The 14588-nt window shown below is 40.9% G+C and overlaps 1 protein-coding gene across 2 annotated transcripts in view; it reads right to left on the bottom strand.

Moving 5' to 3' along the window:
• Positions 1–14384, bottom strand: part of PKP2 (plakophilin 2) — an 87513-nt gene extending 73129 nt beyond the window's left edge. For both annotated transcript variants that reach the window (XM_055318964.1, XM_055318963.1), the window contains exons 1-2: positions 14103–14384; positions 491–603 (exon numbers count right to left, since the gene is read on the bottom strand). In XM_055318964.1, the coding sequence (XP_055174939.1) occupies positions 491–603; positions 14103–14325 (336 nt within the window). In that variant the 5' untranslated portion in view covers positions 14326–14384. The remainder of the gene's footprint in view (positions 1–490; positions 604–14102) is intronic.
• Between the last annotated feature and the right edge of the window lie 204 nt (positions 14385–14588).

A 14588-nucleotide genomic window follows, 5' to 3' on the forward strand; every position in this document is an offset into this window, starting at 1 on the left:
ATAAATCAGTTTTCATCTTTGTTAAAGACCAAGGACTCCAGGCCTATTACATAAGGTGCCCATTTCTCTGAATCACATGAAGAAGTTGGCCCCTTTTCTTAAAAAAAAAAAAAAAAAAAAAAAAGAAGAAGAGTGACTAGTTATTTGTATTAGGATTTGATACTATTTAAAGTCCCCAGTTTTTTTCCTGGTCTCCACACAAAAATCAACAAAAATCAATCTTCACATAATTGATCTAGGAAATGGCAATATTTGGGAAAGGTAAACATTAAAAAAAAAAAATCTATGGAAGCTGCACCTGGCTGACTTAGTCCAGTGGTGCATGTGACTCTTGATCTCAGGGTCATGAGTTCAAGACCCATGTTAGACATAGAGCTTACTTAAAAAAATAAAAATAAAAAAGTTAAGATCCACACAATTAAAAAACTATGGATGTTTAAAAATGTTTTCATGGCAATCTGATAACTACAGTTATTCTTTAATACCCTACCTTTAGCATGTCATAAGTTTTAGTACCAGGCGAACGCCCACCGGTAAAATCATTTTCAACCAAGTGTAGGTTATAGACATACTCAGGAACACTGCTGGTTCGGTGAAGATTTCCTGCAATCAAGCATACAGTAAAATACTAAGTGGGGCAAACAGTAAAGACTATATAACAACAGTGTATTTTAAATTTAAGTAATTAAGACCAATAACAAGTATTAGGTTTATATTAGTGTTTTTAAGTGCTGGCTTAACATCACCCTGGGGTGTGGGAAAGGACCAAAGGTTATCACAACATTCTTCGTGAGATTTCAAAATAAAAGTTGAATTAAGAATAAAAATATACTTTTAAAAATTAATTTTTGGAGGGGGTAAGAGAAAGGAAGAATGACGAGAGAAGATTTTCACAAAGATCCAAAAATGCTTGTTATAACACCAAGGAATTTAGGGGTCACTTATTGGCTTAGGTGGTCCCTACCATAAACATTCTGTTTCTGAAGTTGGAGGAGGAGAGAGCTCCATTCCCGGGGTGAGAATTCAGAAGCTTCCTAAGAAGGATGTAGGTGTAGGCATAAATATACTGATGACAAACAGAAGAATGACTCAACACTAGTAGATAAGGCAGCTTGTAAAAACAGTAAGGTAGGTCAGTGTGGTCAAAGAAAACATCAGCTTGAAAGGGGCCAAGCCTGGGGGTGAGGTATTTGGCACTGTGAGTTAGGCAGGAAAGGAAACCATTCTCTGCACTACAGATGAGTGCTTTTGTGGAATTAGCAGGATGGCTCTTAGTCTGGTGGTCTAATCCAGCCCACTCCCTTACAAACACTGAGTAGGAGGCAGCCCTTCCCCTGCTCAGCTCTGCGGGGTCTGCAGCTCTTAATGGATGCATGCCTCCTATAACACTCCTTTTTGAGGAGGGGGGGGAGTAAAAAACTGTGGTAACCCTCTTCTACTCCCTTTATCCTTCGCTCAGCTTTCAATTTGTTCTTCTTTTCTAATCTCCCATTGTCTTACAAAACAAACAACTAATCAAAATAATCACAGAGCTCTATCTCAAACCTAAGTAATTTCTAATTCCCTGATTTTAACCAAAATTTCTTTTTCCTTTAGATATCAGAGGAAAAAACACTCAATGAACTCTCCCAGGTTTCTGACTTGCGAAGGATGTGGAGGATAAAACAACACAGGCAGTGCCTTCCCAACACAATTGGAACATGCCAACATAATCTCCCAGCAAGGTTGTTACCGAGTCAAAATTTCAAAAGCTAATAATATTCACAGTTTTAAAAATAGAACCACATATTTTGAGGGGGAGGGGGCATGGAGATGGTTGTTGCCAGAGAACTAAAAAGTATGAATCCATCCCAAATTACGTTTGTACATGTGTCTTGTTTCCTGGAGCCAAACAACCTGGTTGGTAAACAGTTTCAGGCCTCAAAGGGTCCTGGGGGTGGCAGGTTTGTAACCGTCACCTTTCTATAGATCAAGGAAGTTGAGGTAAACCAGGCATCTTGTTTCTAGAGGCCTGATTTCTCCATAAGGACGGGCAAAAGGGAAGGTAGCCCCTTAATTTTTAATCTCAATGACAGAGAACGTCTGGAACCTCCACACTGAATGAGGGAAAGGAATTCTTTCCAACGCCAGAGCAAAGGCTGCAATGCCTTAAGGACTCAAATCTCCATGCCTGCGTGGGGCTCCTGCCCAGCTTGCCAAGGCCCCAACTCTGCCCTCAGTGATCCTTCTGTCACCTTGACTCCGCACCCCAGGCTATTGGAAAAGCAGGGCAGCAGGTCACACCTGCTGGTGGGGAAAAGGAGGCTAGCTGGGCAGGTCCTGGCTCTAATGCTGAAGGGCCTGAGGACTAGGGTGCTTTTAGCACTGGAGATGTAGAAATCAAATTTATGGTCTCTCAAAAAAGTCATTTCAAAATTTTAAATTATATGAAAATTGAATATATGAGTCAGGGATAATCTAGAATGGGAAAATACTAATGACATGTGGATGACTAATCTAGAACTATTAATTCTGGTGATACAGGAGATGATATAAGGAAGGATGCAATTTAAAAGACCCATGAAAATGTCTTTCCTGCCCCCTCTAGCCCATCATCACCTGCAGCATTAAGTAGTACCCTTGCTCTACTTCCAGGAGCAGACTGACATTCAGGAACAGTTAGTAGGGGACTATGTCCGTTTTCCAGCTGAGATTCCTGCAAGGTTTTTTTTTTTTTTTTTTTTTTTTTTTTTTTTTTTTTTTTTTTTTTTAATGTATAAGAATCTTTGGAAAAGATCCAGTGAAACAATGTATCCTATCAAAATAGCTAATCAGTGAGTTTTATAATCAGGCCTACTGAAGTAAAATATTTAACTCACATTGTTGCTGGGGGCTATCAGACTTTTTAAAGCAACTTATATGAACTCCTTATATCTCAATATTACTTTTCTTTAAGACTCAAATTATTTTATATGTTTCTTTCCCATATTCTGTGATGCAGAGCCAGCTCCTATCATCTCCTTTATAAACAGGGAAACTTAATTACTTGCTTTAAATTGCAAAGCAATTTTGTATAATGTTTGAACTCCGGGTTCCTCATTTTCACTGGTCTCTGCTGTTTCACTGCATTGTAGTTTTTCTGAAACAGCCATTTACCAAAGCTCTGGAGGGATGATCATCATAGGTTTTGATATGAAAACCAAAAGAAGTCATTCTCTTTCCTCTAGAATCTTCACCTGGGCAACTCCAAATACTCTGTAACTATTAATTCTTTATTTGCAGGCATTAAGTCCTTATAAGGAAGCTTCCTCCTCAGTTTTCAGATGAATGAACTGAGACCAGTTTACTGGTTCCCAAAATAACCACAACACAGTTTGGAAAAAGGAATAAAATAAGCTTGGATCTGTAAACCACAGACTCTTCCTGTGATAGAAAGGTTGTGATTCCTGATACTCAGCTTGCAGGTTTCTCTAATGAAGAAAAAGCCAATCTCAAACAACAAGCAATGCAGTTTGATTTGCCTAGGCAGCCATGAGTTTGCCATTAGTAGAGTGGTTTAAAGATGAATTAGCAGCTGTATTCTAAGATTCTAAAGAAATTTTGAACTGGGCAGAATTTTTGGTAAAAATATATATATTAATTAGGATGGAAACTAACCTCTTTAAAGCAAATCTTCTGTTCAGAGGATAAAATATATAACTACTAAACATATGTAATAACTCAGCCATGCCTTTTCTCCAAAACAGAAAAAAGAAAGCAAACAAAACCACAGCATACTCAAAAGTACATTCTGCTTTAAATAAACCAACATGAAAATTCAGATTTTCTAATATGGAAAACTAGGGTATTATTATATTTCAAAGAATCTGTTTCACAAAATGAGGCAGGTATCTTCCCTAAACAGAAGAAATCTGTGGACTTGGCCTGGAGCCTTCATTCCACTATTTTCTGTGTATCTAGACAAACCACTTAGATGGCTCAGTTTCCCATAATTCCAGGCACTAACAGAGTTGCTGAGAGACAAGTTACCTGAGACAGCATATATTCAAAAGTGTTTAAAATTGTAAAGCAACATGCGAAAATAATATACAGTTTTTAAGATAGAATTTGGGTTACAAAAATTTGTTTTTTACCCTTTCTCATGAAGTAATCTGTTCTAGAAAGAGGGATTAAAGTAGAGTGCATGCTTTAATTTACACTGTGTTGTATCTCAGAATTTTTATTCTGATAAATTTACCAGTGATCTTGAATTTAACGTTCTCTGGTTATTTGTGATTGACCCAGTCACTGAGGATCACAATGATATCATTGTGGTTTTCCAGCCATTCATTTCATTTGTACAGCGTGCAAATGTGCTTCTACTGTTTCCTAAAGAAGGTAATGATTTACAGGAACTTTTTCAAATTAGTATTAATTGGGCAACATTATCCTTACCTTTCCGTCTAAGAATGCCAGAGACATTATATGGAGCCCACTTTTTAAGGGAAATGAAGAAGGTAGTTATAGCACAACTTTAAACTCCACCTCCGCAAATTACAAACAATTCGGGTCAAAGCAATGGTAGAGCAGGGGTGAGGTAATGGGAGTTGGTTATTTATTTATTTATTTATTGGGAGTTGGTTTTGATGGTGGAAGGATTCTAAACTGCTCAGAAGATTGCAGAGGTATAGACCTCACAAGATAATATAATTTTCTCTCTTTCCTGGTCTGAATGTGAATCTGAATGATAAGACTCCCTAAGCAGCTATTAAGAGGAAAATATCTTGGTTTCTGGTTATGTATGCCAGTATTGTCCAAAATAATGGATTACTGTTAGGGTTAAAAATAAGCTGACTTCCATAATCAGTTTTTTGTTGGTGGGTTTTGTGAGCAGCAAATTTAACCTAATTGGTTAAATTTAATACATTATAAAATCAAATTGACAAGCATCTACTGTGACTCTCTTACCTCTATTTGAGTATGTTTAAAAAAGCGACTACAGCTTCCCTTACGGTAAATACATGATTGAGAACTGCTAAACAAACAAAACCTTTAAAACCCTGCTTCTAGGGATCCCTGGGTGGCACAGCGGTTTGGCGCCTGCCTTTGGCCCAGGGCGCGATCCTGGAGACCCGGGATCGAATCCCACGTCGGGCTCCCGGTGCATGGAGCCTGCTTCACCCTCTGCCTATGTCTCTGCCTCTCTCTCTCTCACTATGTGCCTATCATAAATAAATAAAAAAAAATAAAAAAAATTTCTTTAAAAAAAAAAAAAAACCCTGCTTCTAATACCATAGCATTTGCATTCAGAAAATCAGCTTTTCTTTCAAGCTTCTAGTACTTTCTGAGCATGGTTAAAAAATTGATTTGGTTCACCCTGGAATTGTAGAGCTGGAGATAGAAGAAATTCCCATGAAAACAGGTATAGTTAAATGTATATATAGAAATCAGCAGGCGTTCACTGCTGGCATTAGATTTAAATGCTACATTTAATTGAGCGGCCCGTCACAAGACGTTGCCTTCACAGTGTGGGCTGACAACAGTCTTTTGGGGGGAAGAGTCTGGAAGTCTAAGAGCTATCATCTTCTATTTGGCCTTTCGGCACAACCTCTGGATAATAGCAGTTCTCTTTCTTCCATATACCTTAAGAAGATTTAACTTCTTCCCTAAGCATAAAATTGGTGGTGGATGGGGGTGGGGGTGGGCATGTTATTACGTGTGAGAAAGGGCATCCTGAAACTTACTGGAAGAAATTTGTACAGAAATTCATATTTAAATGACTCCTTAAAGTCATTCACTAACAAAAGTGGGAGTTTAAAACATGATACATTAGGACCCATCAAGAACCACCCAACAGGACTCTGGAATGGGTGAAGGATTTTCATTGCCTGTGTGGGCCTATGACACAGGGTTCATTTCCCTGGATTTACATTCAAAACAAAATACTTTTTATCTTCTGTTCTTACTTTGTAAGAAAAATGACCAGATATTTGTGGAAACCACAATTCTACAGCATGCATACAACTCAGGTTGAGTATACTTGCGCAGGCTGGAAAATGCACAGAATTTGGTTTAAAAACTATGGCAAAGATTTGTCTTCAAGTAGGTCAAAGTCTATTTAATGCTCTGCCTTATTGAAAAATTAACGAAAAGTAAGTGGTGCTGCTTCTTGTGATCAGATAACACAACTTACACAATCAACTACGAGAAACATGATAGATTGGGTGTGTATGGCTGGAAAGTACTAGCTAGGACTTCCTCACAAAGTTGGTATTCTAGGAGTCAGCACTGGCAATATAGAGGTAAACACAGCTTCCAACGAAGGTGAACATGCCAGGGAAGAACAGCTCTCCTCACAGAATGGGCCACATGCTACACGTACCACTGTGCAACTAGTCACACAATATACCAATCAGCCCCTGGAAGGCTTTATTTTTCAGAAGCCCTTTAAGCAGCTTGAGGTTCTCCTCTGATAGATCTGTTTATGGCATTTGGGGGGACAATCCTCAAAGTGTTGCTCTAAATAACCACAAAAATACACATTAAAAAGGACCCTTACACACCCTTGGGTGTATATCGTGCATTTTGAATTAGCTAGAGCATGTGATTTTAAGCACACTGATGAAGTACTAAGTTCATACATCCTGGAAGTTTCTAAATCTATTAATTCCTGTAACTTGTCTCCTTGCTTTGGCATTCATTCCTGCCAATTCATTTGCTGTGATACCGGATAATGATCACTTTAGATCTTCAGTGACATTGTATCACATTATACTCACAATAGTGCAACAAGTGGTCAAAAAGATGAATTTATGGAACTCACAAACTTAATTATTTTTCTTTTAAAAACTCACTACAGGCTTTTGTAACGAGTCTCAGGTCATCATATCCCCACTGCCTCTCACTTGCTTGGGCTAACCTCTTTCCTCCCAATTCATTCATAGCTGCTGTCTCTTCTCCTTTAAAATCCTCCTTGCACCAAATCTTCCAAATGTATTTTCAGAAATCCCCTGCATTTTTCACTTTTCTCTCTAGATGGAACATCTTCTGTGACTTGCAAATATCAAATCCTTAACTATTCAAGATCTCTCTCTAAGTTAGTGTCTATCCAACGGCACAAGCAAACTGAGTTTTGAAGGGCGGGTAAGAGGTTAACCAGCCCAGGAGAAGGGAGGAATGGGGGTGGCAGGAATAGGAACACCAAGTAAGATAAGTCACACGTGTTTGTTTGGTGGGGTGTGGGGATAGTGGTGATAAGATGAAGTTTGAGAAGTTGCAGGCATCAGCCCATGAAGAACTTGGAATGTCATGCTGAATGGGAATTTTACTCATAGTAGAATAACTGTGTAGATAACAACAAGGAACTGAAGGAATTTAAATTAAGAAGTGAAGCAGTGAGATTTTAGAAAGTTTCCTCTAGTACAGAGGTGGAAAATGAGTTGGAGTAAGGCCAGATTAAAACAGGAAAGAGTCTATCTTCTAGGTAAACTTTTATATCCTTACATAAAGAATCACATCTTTTACTACTGCTTCTAGCACAGTCCTGCATCAGCACTTGACGAGTTAATTGTTAATTAGCCGTATTTCCTTTTACATCTGAAATATCCTAGTTACACAAATTCAGTTTCCACTGAGTGCTTTAGGCTGACATCTGTCCAGTGGACCGCCACAGCGGAGCCACAGCATAAGGATGGCAGTCACATGTGTGCTGGTGCTTGGTGTGGGTAGAAGGTGCTCAAACACTGTCCACTGTTTCTGTCATTCTGGAAATATAAGGAGGAAAAAACATTTCTTTCCCCCTAATGTAGGCAGAATCTTTCTTCCTGAGTAAAAAGGCTATGTTCCATTTAGCAAGGTTGATTCTACATGTGTATGCTAAATCTTTATTGTCATTCTCTTATTTGTATATTTGTATGGCTTGGGTATTTATCTGTAATACTTTGGTGGTCCATAGTAAGTTCCCACTAATCTATCAAGAAAAGTTCCCATTTGTCTTCCTCCTTCAAAGACAAAAGGTAACACAATACACTCATACTGATGTGGTCCTCCTTACCTCCAACCTATGGACGTGTTAGTGAGATGTAATATTCAGTGGGAATAATTTATGAAGCTTCGAGTGAGGAACGTTTTCTTCTGGAAATCAAGAGATTTCAGTACTTTGATCATGAGACTTTCACCAATTAACAGTGTTAAGCCCTAAACCTGATTATTCCAAGAATATAAATATGTGGATTTTTCTAACGGTAATGGCAAGTCATGTTTTCAAACGCTCAAGGCTCTTTTCTTTGAAATATGCATTTCTATCTAAGTCAACATATTGGGTTCCCTAACTCATTTTAAGCACTTAAGAACATAACTGTTTTTGTGTCCAATATCCAATCACCACTAACGGCATTACACAGAAGATACAAAATAGATTTTTAAGTATTCCTATTATAAGAGGCTTTGAAATTCTGTCATCCTTACAAGAAGTCAGGCAAGTGAGATGGTTCACTCTAATACCAAGATTTTCTCCTCATTTTTTAATTCCCACTTGCAACTTGGCCTTCATCTGTTTACTGCTCCAGGAGGAGTATGGAACTCATGTCTTCACACATTTGTGTACATGCCAAAATATACCTGGGAGTCCAACATTTAGCTCAGAATTGTGTAATTTTATTTTATTTTTTAAAAGATTTTATTTATTTATGAAAGACACAGAGAGAGAGAGAGAGAGGCAGAGACATAGGCAGAGGGAGAAGCAGGCTCTAGGCAGGTAGCCTGATGCAGCACTTGATCCCGGGATGCCACGATCACGCCCTGGGCCGAAGGCAGGTGCTAAACCACTGAGCCACCCAGGGATCCCCCCCTCTTTTTAAAGATTTTATTTATAGAACTGTGTAATTTTAAATTCTTGAATATCATCTGAGATGGAACCAAATGATCTTTTATGGGACTTGTTAATCAAATCTGGTTTATAAATTCCAGAGGTTTTAGCAGCATTGTTATTATATTTCATTACTATCATAGATAAGGTTGCCAATAATATGCTTAGTCTCTTAGAAAAGAAAAAAATAAAGCTTTTATTGATCAGGCCAGAAATTCAATTTTAGTCTAAAATCAATGTTACCTACACTTGAAGATAATAATGCAAATATGTACATCCTTATTTTAATACATGAGAAAAAAGCTTTCAAGCCGATAATCAAAACAGCACTTTAGAAGAATGAGCCACATGAACAACAAATACCTAGAATATCTAAGTCAAGTGAACTCCCCTCTGTTCCCATGACTGGAACCACTAGCATAGGGCATAGATAACCTTAAAGGAGCCTTTTAAAAATCCTAAATAACAGTCTTCTCTTGAAGGGAATGTCCTGCATTTTATCTGTGACACAAAGAGCAATGAATTTGCATAGTCAAAATCAAACATTGTTGTAGTTCCACTGGTTCTGAAAGATCCCTACCACATTCTGACTCAAGATTTTTTTCCATAAAGGATACGTTTTCACCATTTCTAAGGGTGTGGAATATATTTTTTGTAATCGTATTTTGCTAACATCCTATTTCCTCTGATAAACTATAATCACAGGAATTTCTAAAAAACAAAGCAACTAAACTAAAAGCCCTCGTACATTTTTTTTTTGTACTCACTGCAATTGATCTGCTAGACACTAAACAAAAAGTGGTCCATGGGCTATATTAGGCAGACACAGAGGTTCATTAAATCAGGCGGCACTACGACATACTACAGAGCAGCCTGGGCATGTATGTCTCTGCCACCCCATCATGGGACTCTTTTCTCCCCACCTCTCCTGATCCCTCCCACTTTCTGATTGACTAGTCACCTCACTCCCAGAATTGCTTCATTCTGGCAATTCCTTTTTGGCAAACAAATAATTCATACAGGATTTGAACAATCCCCCCCTATACACACACCGCTCTCCCCAATAACACCCATTAATTGCCTTTTTACCTTCCTTAACCAATTTTCAGTCCTTTCTCCAGAATTTCCTCTGATCACAGATCTTTGCTAGGGAAACTTAGTAAATGACATGCTTCAAGTTCTTATAGTGGATTTCCCAAGTTGCAAAGTTTATTAGGTTACTATTCACTGTGTTTTACGAGGATTACATACAACAATTTAAAACAGGACTTTCTTCCTCTTCAAGCACCTGGGGAGCACTCTGTAATAAGTACGTAGTACTTTCAAAGTACGTATAATAAATAGGATATGGACACTTTAAACTTTTTCATTTGCTAATACTTGCAATTCTTAAGTCTTCTCTGTGACGTTCATAAAATGATTTTTCAAATTCCCTGCAATACACTCACTCGTTTCACAATGCTGCCACATACCTCTGACCAACCCCCCACCCCGTCCCTCTAACCCATCCCTCCTCACACACACCTCCTCCCAAGAGTTATAGCGAACTTTAAAATATTCAGCACAGTTTAAAACAGCAACATAGGTTAAAACGATTTACCAGGAAAACCACCCACCTATACACTGAGGCATTTAAGACCTTGCAGGGTATTTATCAATAAATCAGCCTCATTTATCACATCTGTGTTTTCAACAGATTAGCCACTGCCTCAGTCTTGCAGGTATGTCAACAATTCAGAATTCTCTAGGGCTCTGGAACTAACAGCAGTTAACACGGGGGTCCTTTCTTCCCAGACTTTCTTGTGTTGATACAGGATTCTCTCCAGACCAGCACTATTGCAACAATTGCTTGTCTATTTCAACTTTCGAGACAGGATAGTAATACGGAAATAGTAATAATTAATAATAATAATAATAAACAATACTCACAACCATCACAAGCCCCCAGGCCTTTTCAAAGAACTTTAATTAACATACACAAACCACCCTCCATAATTGTTCCGTGGCATGTTAATGTTAAATTCCTTTGAAGCCGATTTCCTTTTTAAGTCTCAGAAAGCTGGGGCTTTAGAATAAGTAGGTGTTGTTATTTGCCTTATCTCTCTGCCTGACTTGTACTTCTGTGTAGGCTGCTGAGTGTATTTCAGCTTGTAGGGAAGCTCCTGTTGCAATCAAAATATTTCAAACACTTTGTTCCTTAGTAGGCAGAACCATTCAAGTAGTTGCCCCAAGCATCAGAGCAGAAGCACCATGACATGATTTCTACCACCTTAATTCTGTGAACTATGAAATATTCCCCTGCTCTCTCCTAGAATACTCTTCCTCCAACCACCAACCCCTGGCCAGTCCTGCCGAATTTCTGAGATATAAAATCCCAATTCCTCTAAGAAGCTTTTCAAAATTCCCTTCAGCTAGCAGTCCAACTCATACGTCCAAACTCTGTAATGTGTTAGCTGTTCTTCTTTTGGGTTGCTTACTATTTTGTATTGGATGAGACTTTTTTTTTTTTTTTTTTAGAGGGAAGTTTCCTTCTTCAGACTTTAAACTTCTTGCCTGAAAGCAAGCACACAGTCTTGGTTTAATTCAGCACCTGCACAGTGCCCTGCATGAAGAACAGACTCATTTGATAGTTCTTGAATTCGCCAAGCAATATGAATTGACCACGGGGTAGGGAGGGCAGATCATGTGTGGGTTTGGGACAAAGCAGCCAATAAATGTTGAGAGACTGATGCATTCTTCATGTGTGAAATGGAGCTTTATATCTATCTTATGCAATTGTTGTAAGGATTTTTTTAAATTTTTATTTATTTATGATAGTCAGAGAGAGAGAGAGAGAGAGAGAGAGAGAGAGAGGCAGAGACACAGGCAGAGGGAGAAGCAGGCTCCATGCACCAGGAGTCCGACGTGGGATTTGATCCCGGGTCTCCAGGATCGCTCCCTAGACCAAAGGCAGGCGCCAAACCGCTGCGCCACCCAGGGATCCTGTGTTGTAAGGATTTAATGAAAAGCAGATGGATGAAGATTTTAGAACAGGGTTAGGTTCACGACAATGCTGAACAATGCTCCTTTCCTTATGTTGATTTCCCCTATTCATTGAATAGCTGCAGTCTAGTTGCTCTTCTGGCTAGCCATTGCATCCCCTGTGTCCCTCAAGCAGTATACCCTAGTTTAGTTTCAGTTTAACACTGGATCTGCACAGATTGACAACGTGCCACTGATGCCACTGATCAAAAATTGGCCCCAGTTGTCAGACTCTGAAATGTAAATTCAGCTTCCTTTTTCCCATGTCCTGTGGCAGTGCAGTCATGTCTAGACCTCTCTCCTCTCAAAACTACCTCGATTTTACTTAGAGGAAAATGAGAGGGGACCAGGGAATCCTTAGGGTCTAATAAAAATCCCATTTTGAATTAATAATCAAAAAGCTTAACAGTATAACTGATGAGTGGTTTAAAAATTCAGGCTTGGTGGTTTTTGTTGAAAAGATTTTACTTACTTATTGGTGAGAGACACACAGAGAGAAGCAGAGACATAGACAGAGGGAGAAGCAGGCTCCCTGTAAGGAGCCTGATGCAGGACTCGATCCCAGAACCTTAGGATTAGGCCCTGAGCTGAAGGCAGATGCTCAACCACTGAGCCACCCAGGCGTCCCCAGGCTTGGTGGTTTAAATACCAATTCTGCTACTTACTCTTTGTGGGAATTTGAGTGTTATTTAATTGCTTAGCTTCCTCATCTGTAAAATGGGGATTAAAACCCCTAGGACAGGGGATCCCTGGGTGGCTCAGCAGTTCAGCGCCTGTCTTCAGTCCAGGGCGTGATCCTGGAGTCCCGGGATCAAGTCCCACATTCTCTCCCTGAGTGGGGCCTGCTTCTCCCCCTGCCTGTGTCTCTGCCTCTCTCTCTCTGCCTCTCTCAGGAATAAATAAGTAAAATCTTAAAAAAAAAAAAACACCCCTAGGACAAAAGTATGTTTTAAAAAAACATAATAATCAATGTAAACCACATAGTTCAATTCTTGGCACACAGTAGGGAACTGCATTAACCACAATTGTTAAATATCTTCTCTTTACCTTTCAAGTATGTAAATACTGGACGCCTGATCTTTTAGGGTTCTTTCACACAAACTGAAAACATTATAGCTCCGAGGGTCTGCTGTTTTAAATCTCTGTTCTGGTTTGCAAGCATTTTTTCCCTAACGGGTTCTACATTTGCCATTGCCCATGTCCTGCAGAAACAACTCAACAATGCCGGAAATAAACAGATATCCCAACTTAATGTTTCAATCTCTTTCCTCCTCTCTCTTCTGTAATGAGCCTATAATGTTTGTATAATAAAGAAAACAAACAGCTAATAAAAGAGTTACTGTGTGGCTCTGATTATCTGACTTTTAGCAGAGGAGCAAATGACGTATCATGTTCTCTAATTTTCACAACTGGTTTACCATCTTCCCTTCCGCCTCCTCTTATTAATCACTAATATAGAGTTCTTCTTGTTGTTGTTTTAGAACTCCTTTTCACTTCCAAGTTTACATTTTTGGAGAGACCAGGGCTGTGCCCGCGAAAACGTTCGCTCGGCTTAGCAAAGCGGGCGAGGCAGCTGCGGTCGGGCCAGGGCCAAAGTCCCCTTCCTCCGCGGGGCGGTGTGGTTGTTCCTGGGCCCAAAGCCACCCACTCATTTTTTTCCCCCACTTCCTAGATCAACCACTCGCTCTGTACAGGGTGGAGCGTCCCGAAATACCTGGGCGAGGCACCGCAATCCCAATTTCCAGGTTGCAAGACGGAGGGCCAGTACTTTCAGGTATTCTCTTTCAAGAAATTTATAGAGAGGGCATAAACTCTTAACAATTGAATAAAAGCTAGGAGCATTTTCCTCCAAAAAAGAAAAAAAAAGATCATATGAATTTTCTGCATAGAATCTCAAAGTGTTTATAGACTCCCAGAGCCTCCAGATTAAGTCCACAATAGTGGGGGTGGGGGGAAGGGTATTAAGGAAGGGGTGAAAATCTTGTATTGAATTCTCAAGCACACACACACACACATATATATATGTACGTTGAATATATGTAGATATATATACAGAAGCAGCTGAGAAGGAGGTTATTTTCGAAGAGCGCTTTCCTCAAGTAAGTCTGAGTCAGGAGGCGCGGCAGGTCATACAAAGGGACCGCGAGCAACAGGTGGAGCACACCAGGTCCTGCACCCCCAGGAAGCAGTGCGTCCAAGCTACTGGGTGCTGAGAATGAGGAGGGAAAGGGGCGGGGGGCGGCGGGGCTCCACTCACCGTTGCCCACCAAGCTGCGGCCCTTCCGGGCCAGGGTCTGCTGCACCTGCTCCTGGATCCGCAGGCTCTTGGCCGCCTGGCCGCTGCGGCTGCTGCTCCCCGCCAGCTTCAGCTTGGCCTCGGAGGGCAGCGCCAGGCTGGAGCTGTCCAGCTGCCCCAGGATCTGCTGGCCCAGGACTGTCCGGATGTAGCCGCACTCCGTCGGGGAGCCGGGGGCTGCCATGGGGCCGCAGGGGGCGACGAAGCCGCTCGACTGCCGCGAGACCTGCGGACGGAGCTGCAGCGGGGCCCGGGGCACTGGCGCAAGCCCCGCCCCCCGCCCTGGCCCCGCCCCCGCCCCGCGCCGGCCCCGCCCCCCGCCCCGCGCTGGGCCTCCGCCCAGGCCCCGCCCTTCCGCCATGGCCCCGCCCCCGGCCCGCCCGGCCCGTCCGGCCCCGCCCCCACGCCGCGCAGGCCCTCCGCCCAGACCCCCCGCCCCTCCGCTAT

This window comes from Nyctereutes procyonoides, unplaced genomic scaffold, assembly GCF_905146905.1.
Source record: "Nyctereutes procyonoides isolate TBG_1078 unplaced genomic scaffold, NYPRO_anot_genome, whole genome shotgun sequence".
Taxonomy (NCBI): domain Eukaryota; kingdom Metazoa; phylum Chordata; class Mammalia; order Carnivora; family Canidae; genus Nyctereutes; species Nyctereutes procyonoides.